Source organism: Stegostoma tigrinum, chromosome 12 (genome assembly GCF_030684315.1).
Source record: "Stegostoma tigrinum isolate sSteTig4 chromosome 12, sSteTig4.hap1, whole genome shotgun sequence".
Classification (NCBI taxonomy): Eukaryota; Metazoa; Chordata; class Chondrichthyes; order Orectolobiformes; family Stegostomatidae; genus Stegostoma; species Stegostoma tigrinum.
Genome location: NC_081365.1, coordinates 80,625,156 through 80,640,423, shown reverse-complemented (window position 1 = coordinate 80,640,423; position 15,268 = coordinate 80,625,156). Strand labels below are relative to the sequence as shown.

The window sequence follows — 15,268 nt, the reverse complement described above, 5'->3', positions numbered from 1 at the left end:
GTTGAGAGAGCATGGAATGCGTTGCCAGCAGCAGTTGTGGAAGCAAGGTCATTGGGGTCATTTAAGAGACTGCTGGACATGCATATGGTCACAGAAATTTGAGGTGCATACATGAGGATCAATGGTCGGCACAACATCGTGGGCTGAAGGGCCTGTTCTGTGCTGTACTGTTCTATGTTCTATGTTCTAATATATGAAGAGAAGAAAGGCTCGTCTGTTAACGGCCTCCAGTACATCAGTCTGTTATGCTTTTTCATCACAAAAATTTAACAAACATGTGGTGATCCACTCCTCTGGTTTAATCACTAGTGTAGACAAATAGGGTTGAGTCAGTACCAGTTCCCAGTGCACTTCAATATCTCAAGCCACACCACACTACAGTCCTAGAGATATACAGCACAAAACAGACACTCCTGTCCAACTCGTCCATGCTGAGCAGATATCCTGAAGAAATCTAGGCCCATTTGCCAACATTGGGCCCGTATCCCTCTAAACCCTCCCTCTGTGTACCCATCCAGATTCCTTTTAAATGTTGTAATTGTACCAGCCTCCACCACTTCCTCTGGCAGCACATTCCATGCATGCATGAAAACTTGCCCCTCAGGTTCCTTTTAATTTTTTCCCCTCTCACCTTAAACCTATGCCCTTTTAGTTTCAGACTTGCCCACCCTGGGGAAAAGACCTTGTCAATTTACCCTATCCATGCCCCTCATGATTTTATAAATTTCTACAAGGTCACCCCCAGACTCTGACATTCCAGGGAGAATAGCCCTGTCTATTCAGCCTGTCCCTATGGCTCAGACCCTCCAACCCTGGCAACATTGACATAAATCTTTTCTGAACCCTTTTGAGTTTCACCACATCCTTCCTATAGCAGGGAGACTAGAATTGCATGCAATACAGTCGGTTCTGATGTAACACAATAGTTTCATTCTCATGCAATGTAGCATTATAAGAAAATTACATAATAACGGTGACATTTAAAGTAAAAACCAAAAGAACTGTGATGCTGTAAATCAGGAACAAAAATAGAAGTTGCTGGAAATGCTCAGCAGGTTTGGCAGCAAATCAGAGTTCTGGAGGAAGGGTCACTGGACCTGAAACGTTAACTCAGGTTTTTCTTCACAGATGCTACCAGACCTGCTGAGCTTTTCCAGCAAACTCTGTTTTGTTCCAATTTACTAGCCTTCATCTGGACCAAGTTTCACGGGTAGAGATTGTACATCGAGACAGATGTTCGGAGGTGATCTACGAGCCACAGCCTGCTCACAGTGCAGTGAAACAGAGCTTTATTGGGAACATTCAACACTTAAGAATTGATTACACTCCCAACTTTTGAAATCCAAAGTAGGACAAAGGGGATCATTGCAATGAAACTACACTGACAAATGGCAGTGGTTGACAACCAGCCTCAGTTTTGTAGATTTGACATTTATCCCTTTGCAGAGAAACAGCCAATACACTCAGCTCTCTTCCCTGACTCACAATCATTAAAACATGTTTAACAACCCAGTGTGAACTCATGCCAAAAAAAAACCGGTCCAGAAACTGAAATAAATGTTTTAAACACCCTAATGTGCAAAACACATTAAACTTAATTCAGGACCCAAAACAATTGTATGGCACAGAAATCAGAATGCAGGGCAGCTAAGCCAGGTCACTGAGGTAGGTTGTAGTCCACTCTGTCTCTGTGCTGATCTCTGCTCAGAAACAAACCCACTGATTTTGGGTATCGCAAACCTCTACACTGACACCCGCAATATGCTTGGATAAGCATCTTATAAAGCTGTGCAAATGAAGAAATCATGTGATGCATTTTTTTGGTGCCTAAGAGAGTGGGTGGGAAAGGGGGCCCAAAGTAGAAGCTCAGCAGTGATTGCATTGAATAGCGCGACCAGTAGCCAGAGAAAGTGTTGGCCCACTCAAGGGCAAAGGAGGGAATCTATTTGTGGAGCCAGAAGAGGTAAGTGAGGTCCTGAACAAATACTTTGTGTTGGTATTCAACAAAGAAAAGGAATGATGGAGGATGATCTCAGGGAGTTTCGAGTTTCCATGCCAAATTGCAATTGAAAACAAAGAGGTGCTGTGCATCTTAAGAACTATTATGTCCCTGGGTCCTGATGGGATCTATCCCAGAGTATTGAGGGAGGCAAGAGAACAAATTGCTGGTGCATTGACAGACATCTTTGTATCTCACTGGCCACAGGTGAGGTCCCAGAGGACTGGAGGATAGCCAGTGTTGTCTCACTGTATAAAAAGGATAACAGGGATAATCCTGGAAATTACAGGCCTATGAGTCTCACTTCAATGATAGGGAAATTATTGGAAAAGATTCTCTGGAACAAGATCTATACATATTTAGAAGCAAATGGACTTTTTAGTGACAGCCTGGTTTTGTACAGGGGAGGTCTTGCCTCGCTAACTCAATCAAGTTTTTTGAGGAGATGATGAGAATGATTGATGAGGGAAAAGTAGTTGATGTTGTCTACACGGGCTATAGAAAAGCCTTTGACAAGGTCCCTCATGGCAGACTGGTACAAAAGGTGAAGTCACATGGTATCAGAGGTGAGGTGGCAAGATGGATACAGTACTGGCTCAGTCATAGGAGGCAGAGGGTAGTGGTGGAAGGATGCTTTTTGGAATGGAGGTTTGTGACTCGTGGTGTTCGAATGGAATCAGTGCTGGGACCTCTGCTGTTCATTATCTATATAAATGATCTGGAGGAAAACATAGCCGGTCTAATTAGTAAGTTAGTGGACAATACAATGATTGATGGTGTTGCAGATAGTGAGGAGGATTGTCAGAGATTACAGTAGGATATAGTTCAACTGGAGGCATGGGCAGAAAATGGCAGATGGAGTTTAATCCTGTCAAATGTGAGCTGATGTATTTTGTAAGGTCAAGTATAGGTGGAACTTCTACAGTTAACAGCAGAACCTTTAGGAGTTTCAAAATGCAGAGAAATCTGGGTGTGCAGGTCCACAGATCACAAAGGTGGCAGTGCAGGTAGACAAGAAGTAAAGAAGGCTTATGGCATGTTTGCCTTCATTGGAAGGGTATTAAGTGTAAGGATAAACTTTATTCATTCATGGGATGAGGGCATTGCTGGCTAGATAGCATTTATTGCCCATCCCTAATTGCCCAGAGGGCAGTTAAGAATCAACCACATTGCTGTGGATCTGGAGTCACATGTAGACCAGACCAGGTAAGGATGGCAGTTTCCTTACCTAAAGGAAATTGGTGAACTAGATGGGTTTTTCCAACAATTGACAGTGGACTCATGGTCATCATTAGACTCTTAATTCCAGATATTTATTGAATTCAAATTCCGCCATCCACCTTGGCAGGATTTGATACTGAGACCCCAGAATGTTACCTGGGTCTCTGGATTAACAGTTCAGCAATAATACCATGAGGCCATCGCCTCTTCTACAAAACAAGTTATGCTGCAGCTTTATAGAACTTTAGCTCAGCGACATTGGAATATTGCTTACAGTTCTGGTCACCACACTACTACAAGAATGTAAATGCTTTGGAGAGGGTATGGAAAAGGCTTACCACAATGTTGCCTGGTATGGAGGATTTTAGCCATGAAGAAAGGTTGGATAGACTGGGTTTGTTTTCACTGGGATGCAGTAAGTTGACAGAAATTTACGAGTTTGTGAATGGCACAGATAGATTGCAAAGTATGAGGCATTTTCCCAGGTGGAGGGGTCAATTACTAGGGGACACAGGTCCAAGGTGCGAGGGGAGAAGTTTGAAAGAGATGTGCAAAGCAGGTTTTGCACACAAAGGGTAGTGAATGCCTGGAATGCATCACTAGTGGAAGCAGACACAATAACAACATTCAAGAAGGACCTGAATGAATACATGAATAGGAAGTGAATGGAGGGAGATGGATCCTGTAAGTGAAGACAGTTTTAGTATGGAAGGGTAAAATGTGGCAGCACAGACTTGGAGGGCCGAAGGGCCTACTCCTGTACCATATTGTTCTTTGCTCTTCGTTCAAGCGGCCGAATAGTTTGTATCACTTCTGTTTCTCAGGTTCTTGTGAAATCCCATCTATTGAAAAGTTACGCAATTTTCTCAGTGAGTTATCAGTTCTTTCCTTCGGTGAATGAACTAAAATTTATAAAATACAAATAAACAACAAAGCTGAAATGCAACCTGAGCACCTTATTGTCATTGGTGCACCAGTCAGGGGCCCCAGCCTTCCAACTCCAGCTCCTGTTAATCCTCTCAGTCAGTTGAAAAGATGCGGTTACATTTCTTAAAAAGAGCAGGCAGCTCTCTGTGTCCAGGCCAATATCTCTGAAAAGGCCTTTTCTGATGAAGGGTCTAGACCTGAAACGTCAGCTTTTGTGCTCCTGAAATGCTGCTTGGCCTGCTGTGTTCATCCAGCTCTACACTTTGTTATCTAAGGATATTGTATATATGGATTTGCAGAAGGCATTTAATAAAATTCTGCAGAAGAGACTGTTAACGGATTGAGGACAAATATCTTGGCATAGCTTGAAAACTGGTCAAGTGTAGGCACAGAAAGTAGGTATTCAAATTGGCAGCATATGACCAGTGGTGTCCCCGAAGCATCTGTGTCAGGGCCTCAATTATTCACACTATTTATCAACAACTTGGACAATGGCTATAAAGTCTTTTATTTTAATTTGCCAATGATGCAAAGTTAGGCAGAATTATAGACAACGCAGGTGATAGCTTTAAGTATAAATACTGACAGTCAAGGCGAATGGGCAAAACTGTGGTGGATACAGTTCAGTGTAAGCAAGTGTCAGGTCATCCGTTTTGGGCTGGAAAAGGATAGGTCAGGGTATTTTCTCAATGGTATGAAGTTAATATAGGAGATCCCAAAGGGGTTCAAGTGCATAGACCTTTAGAATGTCACAGATATGTGCAAGAGATAATCAAGCAAGTTAACGGACTGTTGGCCTTTGTATGAAGAGAACTGGAGTATAAAGATGCAGCAATTAGGCTGTAGTTATACAAAATCCTGGTTAGACCGCAATTGGAGTACTGAGAGCAGATTTGGTCATCACACCATTGGCCTTGGAGGGAGTACACATAGATCTGCAAGAATGATACCTGGACATTGGGGTTATCCTATGAAGACAGATTATACAGGTTAGGTTTGTTTCCTCCAGAATTTAGAAAGTTAGGGGGTGATCTGTTTGAAGCCTTCAAGATAACAACAGGAAAAGACAGGGTCGATAAACTATTTCTACCAGTGGCATAGTCTGAGAATTCAGGACAAGCCATTCGGGAGAGATGTTAGGAAGCACTTCGACATGCAAAACGCGGTAGAGGTTTGGAATTCTTTTCCACAAATGCCAGTGGATACTGGATCAGTTTTAGTTTAGATTCCCTACAGTGTGGAAACAGGCCCTTTGGCCTAATAAGTCCACCCCTTGAAGCATCCCACTCAGACCCATCCCCCTATAACCCTCACACCCCTAAACACTACGGGCAATTTAGCATGGCCGATCCACCTAGCCTGCACATCTTTGGACTGTGGGAGGAAACCGGAGCACCCGGAGGAAACCCACGCAGACACGGGAAGAATGTGCAAACTCAGCACACACAGTTACCCAAGGCTGGAATCGAACCTGGGTCCCTGGTGCTGTGAGGCTGCAGTGCTAACCACTGAGCCACCATGCCGCCCCAAATTAATTTTAAAACTATGACAATTTTTTTTGTTAAACAAGCATGTTTAACGGCTTTGAACAAAGGCAGGTATGCAGAGTTTGGCCACAGATCATCCACGATCTCACTGAATGTAAAACAGACTCAAGGGGCTGAATAGCCTACTCCCATTCCCAGCTTACTCAAGATAGTAGTGATTCAAGAACTTGAACAGGGTTGACACAGATACATGAAAAGGTGATCCTTCCACTAATCTAAAAGTAAAATAAGTGATATTTCCCTCACTGAGGCACAGTGGGGGAACAACTCGTGAGTGAGTGCCTGAAATTTCTTTCCATTTGCAGTTGCTGCTGTGTTGTAGGCAAGCATTGTTGCCAATCTGAAAGCAGAAAGATCTTTGAAACAGCAAACGAGGTAAGTTTGGTGCAGTGGCTAGCACAGCTGCCTCACAACACCAGGGACTCAGATTTGATTCCACCCTTGGGTGACTGTGCAGAGTGTGTATGCTCTCCCTGTGTCTACATGAGATACCTCTGGGTGCTCCAGTTTCCTCCCACAATCCGAAGATGTGTAGGTTAGGTGGATTGGCCATGCTAAATTGCCCGTCGTGTCTAGGGATGTACAGATTAAGTGGATTAGCCATGGAAAATGAAGGGTTGTGGGGGAGGTGGGTCTGGATGGGTTGCTTTCCAGAGGGTTGGTATGGACCAAATGGCCTGCTTCCATACTGTAGGAATTTTATGATTCTAATGAACAGTCAGTTGATTTTCAGAGCTGTTAGTTGGACATTGGCCAACTTACTGCTCTTCCTCAGATCCTTCCACATCCATCTCAAACTTGGCAGAAACATTTTGTTGTTATTCATCAGCCAGCATTTATTGCTTATTTCTAACTGTCCTTGAACTGAGTGGTTTGCTTTGCCATTCCTGAGGACAGATAAAAGCTAACCACATTGCTGTGAGTCTGAAGTCAGACATAGGTCACACAGGTAAGGACGGGAGATTTCCTTTCTTAAAGGACATTAGTGAACCAGATGGTTTATTTTACATGAATCAATGATCATTGTTATGGTCTCCATTACAAATGTACAGTAGTTTTCAATTCCAGACTTATTAAATGAATTTCAATTCTACTACCTGCCAGGGTGGAATTTGAACCTGTGTCCACTGATCAATAATCTAGGCTTCTGGGTTGGTTGTCCAATAACTTTACCACAAATGCCATCTTCTCTGCCCATTTCTTGATTTAGGCACTTACAAACACCTCTGATGATGATAAAACAAGCAACTGCGGATGCTGAAAATCTGAAATGAAAACAGAAATGGCTGGAGAAACTCAGCAGGTCAGGCAGCATCTATGGACGGAAAGCAGAATTAGAATGTTGAATCCTATGCCCCTGCTTCAGAGATCCTTTCTCCAGCAATTTCTGCTTTTACCCCTATACCAAAAGTAACAAACAGAGCACAGCACATCTTTGTCAGCCAGGTGTCTGGAAATATATATTCACTTGCACGTGATTCTGAAACAAGGTGGAACGTCACAAAGGTAATGCCTGCAGCAAAGCAGCTGAATCTAGCCAAGCCCAGACTTTTTCAGTACAATTTGACTGAGTCAACCGCCAACATCTTACTCCTACCCTCAAGGTGCTGTGTGCATTTAACTGGTTGAAAACAGGCCATATACAAGTGTAGTACACCACTTCACACTACTGTTATTATCCGGACAACACTTCTCTCAGAGTCAGTTGAGAAGAACCCTAGATCTTGGAGTACTGGATCAGCGCCCACGAACAGACAGCACTACATGGCCAAGGCTGCCCACTCAGTGCCCAGGAGCAGGAAGACTGAACCAAAAATAGAGGGCTGAGTTACCAGGGGTGTCATCTAGATGATAACAAGAATCAAAGAACCATAAACCTTAGAGCTCCAACAGGTGTACAGAGGTGTTTCTATTCTGTCTTTCATGAGACCCGTTTACGTCTTCTTCATTTTATCATTTCACATAAACTTCCAAAACAACCATCCAATAATAGCAAGACCCAACATCTCCAACAAGTGCCTTCACCTGTTGATCAGATGGGCCAATGGGCCGAGGAGTGGCAGATGGAGTTTAGATAAATAATTTTGGTAAGGCAAATCGGGCCAGGACTTACACACTTAATGGTAAGGTCGTGGGGAGTGTTGCTGAACAGAGACCTTAGAAGTGGAGTCCCAGGTTCCTCTGATGCTGCTTCGCCTACTGTGCTCATCCAGCTCTACACCTTGTTATCCCAAGTAGACAGGATAGTGAAGAAGGCATTTCGTAGGCTTGCCTTTATTGCTCAGTTCAATGAGTGTAGGACTTGGGAGATCATGTTCCGACTTTATAGGACATTGGTTAGAACACTACTGGAACACTGAATTCTATTCTGGTCTCCCTGCTACAGGAAAGATGTTGTTAAACTTGAAAGGGTTCAGAAAAGTTTTACAAGGATGTTGCCAGGGTCAGGGGGTTTGAGTTATAGGGAGAGGCTGAAAAGGCTGGGGCTGCTTTCCCTGGAGTTTTGGAGGCTGAAGGGTGATCTCTCAGAGGTTTATGGACAGAGTGAATAGTCAAGATCTTTTCCCCAGGGTGGGAGGCATAGGTTTAAAGTGAGAGGGAAAAGATTTAAAAGGGACCTAAGGGGCAACTTTTTCATACAGAGGGTGGTGTGTGTATGGCACAAACTGTGAGAGGAACTGGTGGAGGTTGGTACAATAATAACATTCAAGAGGCACCTGGATGGTATATGAATGGGAAAGGTTTAGAGGGATATGGGCCAAATTCTGGCAAATGGGACGAGATTTATTTGGGATATCCGGTTGGCATGGACGAGTTGGACTCGAGGGTCTGTTTCCATGCTGTACTTCTCTGTGACTATATGACTACACTCCACTCCTTTGTCAACTCCTACCCTTGCTATTTATGGCCAAAAGGAAAGGTTTGCATTGAAATAGCACCTGTCATGACCCAAGGATGTCCCAAAGCATTCTGTGGTGCTCACTTTGGAAGTGTAATCACTGCTGTAATGCAGGGAATGAAGCTGCCAATTTGTGCACAGCACGATGCCATGAACAGAACTGTGATAATGAGGAAGTAACCCACTTTGGTGAATTTAATGGAGAACCAAATGCTGCCAAGGGCTTCTTTGCTCTTTTCCAACATCTTTCATATCCACCTGAGAGAGCGGAGGGACCCTCCAACAAGACAAGATCCCCAACAGTGCAGATCTCTGTCAGGACTGTACAGGTTGTGTCAGACTGTTATGTTCCTATCCCTGGAATAGGATGTGATCCCACAAGTATTCTGTTTTCAGGGTGGTGCCCTGCAAGGAGTCACAGCCAAGTGACTGTACAACTGTACAAACAGCACAAACTGCTTGCTGGAAACAGTCTCTTCCTGACCAAAACAATGAGCAGGTCAATGTTCCTGAGGTTAGAAGCTCACAACATTAAACCAACAACACAACGAAACTTGGGAGCACCAGCGCAACAAGCGGTCTCCCCTTCTCACCTTGTTAACATGTTGCTTCAGATCTTTCAGTGGCTGCAGACAAGGGTCGGAGATCTTCTGGATTCGCATGTCAGACAGTCCGGGGATACTTTTGTTAAAACTGGAGAGCCGACTGAGACAGTGTAAGAATTCCTCAGTCCCACTGACATCTTTCTGTAAATACAGCAGACAGCATTAACCAGCAATGGATTGGAGCTGCCAAAGCCCATTGAAAGTTTCATTTTCATAGGCAGTAATGAACAGATTAAAAGATGTTCACACTAGGAAAAATATCCAAGTAGAAATAGCAACATTGCTTGCAGTGAATTCAAGGATAGGATTGGTTGGATTTTCAAGAGATTGGCAAACTCACACAGACAGCCACTCATGCTCCATGTTACAAGAGAAATTAACTCGTGCGCTTCTAAATGAGTTTCTGCTCAGATCTCAGAAAAGCAGAGTTGCACTCCTAGTCTGACAATAGCACGGACTGTATTCTGAAATGTAGAGGTTCAGACCATCACTTTTGCAGCAAAGAACTTAGGTAAGTGTGAGGTTTGAGAGTGATGGCAGGGTAGGGTGCCTAAGTAGGTGCTGGCTGGATAGGTTCCAATAGGGGGTTGGGGATGTTGGTCAGGGTTCAGCAGTTGGAAGCATGGAGTCAGTTCCCAGGAGGGCGGAGGGGGTGTGGTCTGGGCAGGTCCAGCAGGAGTAAATGGAGTTGAATCCTGGGCTCCGTTGTCAGCTCAAGATCTTGGGGTCATAAGGGGTGTGGGAGAAGTATACTTGGCTTAAGAGTGGGATCTGTTGAGTAGTTATTCAGGAGCTAGAACTTAATAGTCTAACTTTTGCCAATCAAATATTTACTAAATTTCATTTGAATCCTCCAAATTTTCCAATTTAAATGGAGACTATCCAAGGGTTCCAGGCAAAGACAAATTGCCCACAGGAGAATTCAACATCCTGGGCAATTCTGTTCAAGTCTGCCATGTTGGGGTTCCCACAGGATCCTCATTTGCACTGCCCATCTATGTTAGGGCTATCAAAAAAAATCCAGGTCAATATTTTGTCAAGTGTGCACAATTAGAAATTATGATGGAAATCAAGTGTGCAGGATGTGCCATTCACATAACTTTGACTTGTTATGCAATTGTGGCAATTCCAGTGTAGTATAGAAATAAATAACGGCTAAAATAAATTCACAGTATTCCTACAACAACAGAATTTACCAAGACCTGTTGCTTATATGACAACTCTGCAAAACAAAAGTGTGCTTGCCTCAGTTGCTCTCGGTAGACTCTGAAATTGGGTTTGCAAGGAAAGGCCTAGAAAAAAAGGCTTACGGAGATACTAGATGTTCACAGCCAGATTGTCTACTTCATGCTCATTTCCCACATTTCAGTTGGGAATTTACTAAATGGTGATGAAGTTTACCTTGTCTCCAATATCAAAGGCCTGATATTTTTCAAAAAGATTCCCTCCTGTCACACTTAGTAACCTTACCCTTTCTTTCATGTACCAATGAAAACCACACTCTTTTCACAGAATTCCTCCAGTGAGTAACCAGGTCATTCGACCCAACAAGTCCACACCAACCCTCTGAAGAGGATCCCACCAAAATCCAACCCCCTACCCTATCCTATCCCACCCCTACATTTCCTGTGTTTGACTCACCTAACCTACACATCCTTGGACACTTTGTGTATTTTAGCATGGCTAATCCATGTAATCTGCACATCTTTGGGATGTAACAGGAAACCAACACAAGCACAGGGAAGGTGTGCAAATTCCATACAGACGGTGGGTGTGTCCAGAGCCAGGAGTCATAGCATGAGGTAACAAAGTGTGGGACTGGATGAACACAGCAGGCCAAGCAGCATCTTAGGAGCACAAAAGCTGATGTAAGGGTCTAGGCCCGAAACATCAGTTTTTGTGCTCCTAAGATGCTGCTTGGCCTGCTGTGTGCATCCAGTCCCACACTTTGTTATCTTGGATTCTCCAGCATCTGCAGTTCCCATTATCTCTGGTCATAGCATGAGGATTTGGGGTAGACCATTTAGGACGGAGATAAGGAGACATTTCTTTTCCCAAAGAGCACTGAGCCTGTGGAATTCAGTACCACAGGAAGTAGTTGATGCCAAAACATTGAATGTGTTCAACAGTCAGCTCGATATAGCACCTGGGGTGAATGGGATCAAAGGTTATGGGGAGAAATTAGGATTAGACTATTGAGTAAGATGATCAGCCATGACCGTGAAGAAATGGTGGAGCAGGCTCGAAGGGCCGAATGGCCTCCTCCTGTTCCTATCTTCTATGCTTGTATAATCTACATCATGCTTAAGATATTCTTCTCATTAAGACTACGGAGTGGCTTTTCTCTATCATACCAAACCAAACATGCATTGTGGATTTCAACCTAAAAAGAGGATAATAGTGAATCATCTGCCTTACGGTGGTCAAATGTCAAACTAGATCGTACAACAGTATGGTTATCTGAAGAGTCTCTCTTTTACACCAGAAATCATCCACTATTCTGAGGGGAGTCCGGACCAAGCAGAGGACAATGGAAAACCAAAATAGAGAAGACCATATCATGTTTTGTTGCGGATAAGTTGGCAGAATGTGTCAAATTAGTGAAGAGTAAGGAGCTTGCTCTCAGCCTCCTAAAATCTGTTGTTCTGAGGAACCTACCTGTGCAAGAGGATACCATTCAACTACAGAAGCCATCACAGAAGCAGCTGGATTTAACTTAAACTATCAGCTTCTTTCCTTCAACAAAAAGAACTCAGCAATGGGCTTTAAAAGCTTACCATTGAAACTTATTGGGATTTTCTTCCTTTAAGTCTTCTGCCTTATCTAGGTTTGTTTTAATTTTAGTCTCCGTAACTTCTTATTAATAACTTTATCCCTGCTTAACATTGAGGAATAACTTTAGCCTGTTCAAACAAAAGCTGGGCTGTGGTCTGCTTTAACTTGAATTGATACTGATTGCAAAGAGGGTTACCCAAGCTATATTCCCCAACAATTCTCTGATCATGAGATACACATGCCTGGTTCTCACTGCAGAATCTTCAAGGTGGTCTCCCTCATCCCTGGGTCAACCAAGCCAGTTTCCACTCACCGAATTCACTTTTAACCAAGAAACAAAGGAACACAGAAGACAGGAGCAAGAGGAGGCCATTCAGCCCTTCGAGCCTGCTCCACCATTTTTCATGATCATGACTGATCATCCAACTCAGCAGCCTAATCCTTCTTTCTCCCTATGACCTTTGATCCCATTTACCTAAGTGGTATATCAAGTCACTCTGGAAGACATTGAATGTTTTGGCATCAACTGCTTCCCGTGGTAATGAATTCCACAGGCTCACCACTCTTTGGGTGAAGACATGTCTCCTCATCCCCATCTTAAATCGTCTACCCCGATTCCTCACACTGTAATCCCTTGTCCTGGACACGCCCACCATTGGGAACATCCTCCCCACATCTACCCTGTCAAGACCTGTTAGGATTTTATCAGTCTCTATGAGATCCCCCTCATTCATCTGAACTCCAGCAAAAACAATCCTAACCTAGTCAATCTCTCCTCATGCATCAGTCACGCCATCCCTGGAATCAGCTTGGTAAACTTTTGCTGCACTGCCTCAAGAGCAAGAGCATCCTTCCTCAGAAAAGGATACCAAAACTGCACACAATATTCCAGATGTGGTCTCACCAAGGCCCTGTACAACTGCAAATACACTCCCCTGCTCCTGTACTCAAAACCTGAAACAATGAAGGCCAACATACCATTTGCCTTCTTTACCACCTGCTGCACCTGTATGCTTATATTCAGCAACTGATGCACAAGGATGGCCAGGTCCCACCGCACACTCAGCTCTCCCAATTTACAGCCAGCCATTCAGGTAGTAATCCACCTTCTTTTTGCTTCTAAGTGAATAACCTCACATTTATCAAAATTGTACTGCATCTACATTGATTTTCCCCGCTCATCCAACCTGTCAAGATTATGCTAAAGGATCTGTATCCTTGTCACAGTTCATCCTCCCACCCAACTTGGTATCATCTGCAAACTTTGAGATGTTACATTTTGTTTCCTCATCCAAATCATTAATATATATTGTGAATAGCTGAGGTGCCAGCACCAATCCCTGTGGCACCCCACAAGTTACTATCTGCCAATTTGAGAAGGACCCCTTAATTCCTACTCTTTGTTTTCTCTCTGCAAACCAGCTTCCTATCCATGTCAATATACTTCCCCAATCCAATGTGCTTTAGTCTTGCGCATTAATCTCTTATGTGGGACTTTGTCAAACACTTTCTGAAAGTCAAAATGTACCAAATCGACTGGCTCCCCTTTGTTAGCACTACTAGTTACATTTTCATAGAATTCCAACGGATTTGTCAAGGATGATTTCTCCTTCATAAATCTGTGCTGACTCAGTCTGATCCTGCCACTGCTTTCTAAATGCTCTGCTATCAAGACCTTGATAATGGATTTGAGAATTTTTCCCACTACATGTTAGATGTTCGGCTCACTGTTCTATAATTCCCTGCTTTCTTTCTACCTCCCTTTTTGAATATTGGAATGACATTGGCCACCCTCCAATCTACAGGGACTGCTTCAGACTCTATAGAATCCTGGATGATGACCACCAATGAAGAAAGTTCTCCAGTGCCTTTGATGTCTGGGCAAAAACATTAGGAAGGTTGTGATGGCACCAGGGAGAGTACAGAAAAGGCTCAGAAGAATGGTTCCAGGGATGCAGAACTTTGGCCAGGAGGATAGATTGGGGAGATTGGGATGGTTTTCCTTGGAGAAGAGAAGGATGATGAGAAAATTTGTTCAAGGTGTTTAAAATCATCAGGGGTTTGGTTGGAGCTGAGAAGGAGCGAATGTTCTCATTGGTGGCAGGTGCGAGAAGGCAAGGAAATAGATTGAAAGCAATTGGCAAAAGAAGGGGAGGCGATTATAAAGAAAATCAATTTCTTGCAGCAGGGGATTAGAGTACGGAATATACTGTCTGAGAGTGCAGTGGAGGCAGGTTCATTCAAATAGTTAGGGTCTGAAGGGTACTGTCTGAGAGTGTGGGGGAGGCAGGTTCAAAAGAAAACTGAATCATTACGTGAAAGGGAAGAAACTACAGGGATTGGGGTGGAGGGGACTGTCACAATGAGCCAGTTGGTCTATTTCCGAGCTGGAAACACTCTGTGATTGGACGGTTCCATCCTAGCTTTAGCTCCAAAAAAGGTGGCTGCCATTGCATCCTTCAGCATTCCATGGTATCCCCGCACTCTGGACCGGAATGATGGCATTTTAAGGCTCAGTCGTTCTTATCGATTTGCTCTGAAATGTGGACAATCATTTCAAAGATGCTGGTGACCTGAGCTTGCACCAGGCTCACAGGGGCCATTCCCCCACAACACTGGATTCAGTTTACCAGACGCTGCCCCTGTAACAGACTGGATCAGGACAGATACAGCACAAATACATCACTGTTTTGCTTCCACGCCAAGCAGCTTCAGGACGCGCAAGCATCGAGGTAGCATCATGTATCATTTACAGTGAGCGATGACATATTCTATGCTCAGTGGAAGCTCAAAGTCCCAGCTTGTTCTGACTCACCTTCTGCCTTTGCTGGATGTTCTGTGTATTTCTGATCACAAATATCAGTGTTATTAAATCACTGGAAAGCTGCACCAATCTATAACACTGAGGGGAAATGCCCTCTAACCTCTACTACATTCTCAGGCTGTAGACTATAGTTATTGCCCACATAACACTTGAGGTATATTCTTAGCAGCTCCACTTCAAGTGAAACAATGTTAAGCGAATCAGATTTTCCAATAGGAATGCAGGTATATAGCGAAGACAGATTCCAGTGACTAGATCCCCAGCGAGTCACTCTTCCTGATCCCCAATAGCCTCTCCCTTTAATCTGTGATCTCCAGTGAGCATTTCTCATCTGATCCCTTGCAAGACTCCCCAACACGGATCTCAACAAGCCTATCTACTCAGATCCCCTTTGAATCTCTCTCCCCAGTCCACAGTATCTCCTGCCGATACCCAGTGAGTCTCTCCTCTGATCCTCAATGGTCTTATCCT

At 43.8% G+C, this 15,268-nt stretch overlaps 1 protein-coding gene across 1 annotated transcript in view; it reads right to left on the bottom strand.

The window, feature by feature from the left end:
• The window catches only part of tnfsf11 (TNF superfamily member 11), a 118,466-nt gene that overhangs the window by 21,452 nt on the left and 81,746 nt on the right, over positions 1 to 15,268 (bottom strand). The window contains exon 2 of the mRNA XM_048541192.2: positions 9,187 to 9,339. Coding sequence (XP_048397149.1) covers positions 9,187 to 9,339 — 153 coding nt within the window. The remainder of the gene's footprint in view (positions 1 to 9,186; positions 9,340 to 15,268) is intronic.